General features: G+C 39.6%; 1 protein-coding gene across 1 annotated transcript; it reads right to left on the reverse strand.

The window, feature by feature from the left end:
• Positions 1–497: 497 nt before the first annotated feature.
• On the reverse strand, positions 498–3,808 carry LOC110768451 (pre-mRNA-splicing factor 38-like). The gene is made up of 5 exons (XM_088254597.1): positions 3,515–3,808; positions 2,787–2,908; positions 2,598–2,688; positions 2,149–2,346; positions 498–1,102 (listed from the first exon to the last, which is right to left on the reverse strand). The coding sequence occupies exons 1-5, from the start codon at positions 3,802–3,804 to the stop codon at positions 670–672; spliced, it is 1,134 nt and encodes a 377-aa protein (XP_088110723.1). The 5' UTR covers positions 3,805–3,808; the 3' UTR covers positions 498–669.
• Positions 3,809–4,308: the final 500 nt, after the last annotated feature.

Consider the following 4,308-nt stretch of genomic DNA (forward strand, 5'->3'; position numbering starts at 1 on the left):
AAATGCTTCGATGCTGCTACGGCTGTACTCCTAGTTCAGCAGCATTCTAGGCTTGGCTCCAATCCTCTAGCTTCCTTGATTGCTAGCTATTGTGCGATGGTGAGACAAATTGGTGTTTGTTCTGTGAGCCACATCTACAGGGAAAGGAATGCTGTGGCGGATTGTTTGCCTAAGTGGAGCCATAATCTTGATCTTGGGCTGTGTGTGCTTGATGCTGCTCCAAGTTGGCTTGGTTCTTTATTAGTTGATGACTTATTAGGAGTTCCTAGAACTCGTTGGGTTCGTTTAGCCTCTGGCTAAGTTTTTTGTTGGTTTGGGGTTTGACCTTCTGTTTTCTTTTCAATTTCCTCGTGTTCTTGTTAGATGGAAAGATTTAGCATGTTTCTTGTTCTAAAAGTATTTAGTCCTTTTTATATTAAATACTGTTTTTAACGCTTTCACAAATGTACGGCATTTGTTTTGGTCCATAGTACCATGCACAAAACCAAGAGTTACAGTTTATCCTGAAAAATGACTGCCTGAACAGTCAGTAAAAATGATCTTTACATGAACTCGAGTGCCACTTAATGGATGTACAGGAGATACTGAAAGCACTAGCTGTAAAAGGTTCACAAATCCAAAGACAGATGAAATACATTCGCATTAACACGAACTAGTCAACCAACATTATCACATCTTCAGAGGTTTCAATCCAAGAGATGCACGGAGCCTGTTCGCTTCAGCAATCTCTGGATCTGGATGGTCTGTTCCATCAGTCTTCTTCTCCTTCTTTTCTTTCTTCTTCTTTGACTCCTCACGAGTGCCATGCTCATCATGCCCATCCCGTCTCCTGGGACTCATGCTGCTGCGGCCATGTCTTTTGCGATTATCCCCATCCTCACGATCCCTACTCCGACTTCTGCTCCTTGAATAGCTCCTCCTCCTGCCACGATCCCTCTCTCGCCTATCCCGCCCCCTATCGTGACCAAGATCCTTTTCATCTCTTAGTCGATAACGGTCCCGATCCCTATCTCTGTCTCTATTCCTATCTCTTTCTCGTCCATGTCCGCATTCCCTGTCATAGTCTCTATCCCTATCATAGTCTCTGTCATAATCGTGGTCCCTGTTTAATGGGAGTAAATAAGGAAACATAAATGGCAGTGTTAGCTTCAAGATGACAGTTTCAATCCTTTTTTTAACAACAAACAGTAACTATATGGTAGAATTCAACATTTACAAATGAAAATAACCACAGGGCTTCCCAGAAAAAGAACCAATGACATTCAATTAACCAACTTAGCAGGATTAACTCCAAATGCCAAATAAGAAAAGACACAACCGACCAGGAAACCATATTTACACTGCAGGAAAAATGTACAATCCATCATACTTCTCACTGCACACTGTCAGTGCAGAGAAACCTGGCAGGATCAGGGATATCACTATAGGAAGCCATTATATAACACCTATGGCTTAAAATGCCATGGTAGAAACTTCAATGACATATGAATGTACTAGTCTGAATTTGAATAGTCAGACAACAGCTTCCACTTTAAAAGTCATTATTTTTATGACGTAAAAGTCTAATAAATTTCCCACAACAGCTACAACACTGGTTCATCCAAAGACAGGCAGAACCCAAATAAAAATCAGTTGAGATAACTTAAATGGATTTTATGTTTACCCAGACACTCATTTATAAAAGGAAAAAAAATCAGTTTAGACTTACTTTATTTTCTTTTCTTTTGGCTCTCATTCTATTACTCCGTGCTCTCAGCTCGGTTATCAACAAAATGGTAACATTCAGTTTAATTCAGATATCACCTGAAGATCCAAAATATCTCCACTCACACACAATAGCACAAAGAATAAGAACCCAACCAATCTAATTCCCAGAGCTATTAACCAAGCCTTCATCCCAACCGACCAACACGCACCCACACACACACAATCCAGTTGTGTTAGAATTAATATATGGCAAACATAAAAAATTTGTATAAACGAAAATTGTTCATTCCCAGTCAATCATCACGATTCAAGGAGTCTGTATGTACCTTACTATGTTAAATATATAGATAAATATTAGAAAGAAACATCTATCAGTGATCAACATAAACTTTACTTCCATGTCTAAAAAACAAATCATTTGCCACAAACAGAGAAACGAACCTGTATCTGTGACTGTCACGTCTTCTATCCCTGTCCCTTTCCCTTACAGGGCTTCGGCCACGATAATAATCCCTATCATGGATTTCATCATCCATTCCATCAAGTTGATCGTTCTCCTCTTTCTCTTCCTCCTCCTCAAAGTCCTCCTCCAAAGCACTTTTTCTCAGTTCCAATGAACCAGTTGCTTCCAGAGTCCATCTGTATTAATATGGCAAGAAATTACATACACAAACCTAAAATTGAAGAAGTAAAAAATGGACCCTCATGGAAACCTAGAACAGGGGAGAGATACAAGGGGCCAAATACAAAAACAGGCCAAGATGCATTCCAAACGTAAAGAAGGTTGAGGATATTCAACTATGTCTATAGTAAAAACAAAAACAAAAAAAAACAAAAGAAGCCACCATGATAAAATCAGCTAGGAAATTTTTATTCCAATAAATAACCACCTTTTCTTAATTCGTGGCATCGCAATGTCACATGAGTAATCTTTTGTCAGAAGTTCATCAATAACCTCATCCACATGCGTCAAGGCATAATCTGATACAATTAGAGCAAGAGATTATTAGCATTCTCATTAAAATCCAATAGTAAGTATGCTAATCAATGCAAACTTCAGAGATGAGCATATAACTTACTCCCATCAGCCAATTTTCTCCTCAACTTCCGATAGTCATTGTACAGAGGCTCTAGGTACTGGCACACATCGGTATCGGTGCCCGTAAGACGCAAATAAAATGCACCAAGTATCCGGACATATCTGAAACCCAAATAATAAATGTTAACTTTTGGATATGCAAAAATGCTCCTTGTCCACATTAAATATGAAAAATAAATATATTCAGCGTTAAGAATCGTAAAGCTACTTCAACCAGAACATAACAAAAACAATCTCCACCCTACCAAACCAACTTGCACTATTATCCCAACCCCTTCTGTTTCGACCTTCCTAAACAAAAATTCACAAACAGAAATCACTAATTTCCTCTTCATATCATATAAACAACAAGACTCTATTATTTCCCGTATCCTTCCATTACCTCCACCTAACACAACAAAGAATATCAGATACATCTCCTACACTTTTTACATAAAGCAAAACAATACTATTCCTTTCATACTACCATATATCCAAACCACCCAAAATATCTCATTCCGCATCTGAAAGAATTCAACATCTAAAACACAAATTTCGGATTAGGATTTCTCAGCAAAAACCACAAAACTCCACAAATTCCCCTTCCTTTCCCTTCAGCACTAATTCTCCCAACTACCAGAGCATGCACATTGTCAATTACATAAGCACGTCCAAAACCAATTCCAGTTTCTATTAAAAGCAATTAATTAACTGGACAGTAAAACTCACTTGTAGTCGTCGTTTTTTATGAACTCAATAACGATCTCCTTCTCGGGCTGGATCTGAAGCATCTTCATCATGAGGCACATAAAAGGTGTGGGCTTACGGTTACCTCCGAAGGTCCCACCGATGTGGTCAAGCTCCATGGCTTTGTCCACCAGGGTTTCGGCCGTCAACCCGAAGCACTGCTCCTTCCAGTACGTGTTCTGGTATATCTTCGACCATACAATCTTCTCCACCAGGTTCTGCGGGTTCGTCCCCCTTATGCTCTTGGCCGACGGGTCTGTACGGTTTGCCATAACTGGAAGATGAGAGAAATTGAAATGGAAAGCGGACGAAACGAGAGACCCTAACCCTAAAATCAGATTGAGATAGAGATAAATAGAGACGTTGAATATAGTCTGAGGAGTTGGACGGTGCGTTTGGATATCCCCGCCATGTCTAAAACGACGTGTCGTTTACATTGCATCAAAGATAAACGACTTAAACCCCTTTCTTTTTTTCCTTTTTTTTTGTCGAAACACACTTTCATTAAAAAACGAAAGGGAAAGGAAACAGCACAACAAGCTGCAACATAACCAAATAGACAGGAGCTAGACTAACATCTGATGAAAACAACCCCGAGCAACACTACAAAAAGGCCAAACAAACCAAGCACACTGAAAATACTTGTAGGATGACTAAAAATGCTCAACTTCTGTCACGGGATGATCTTCGACACTCCTTATGTTGAACGGAATACTGGTCACAATCGCTTCAAGCTCACCGGAGGATAAACGCCACAACAGTCTTGGTGCCCTCAA

The sequence above is a fragment of the Prunus avium genome, chromosome 1 (assembly GCF_965620075.1).
Source record: "Prunus avium chromosome 1, drPruAviu1.hap1.1, whole genome shotgun sequence".
In the NCBI taxonomy this organism is placed as follows: Eukaryota; Viridiplantae; Streptophyta; class Magnoliopsida; order Rosales; family Rosaceae; genus Prunus; species Prunus avium.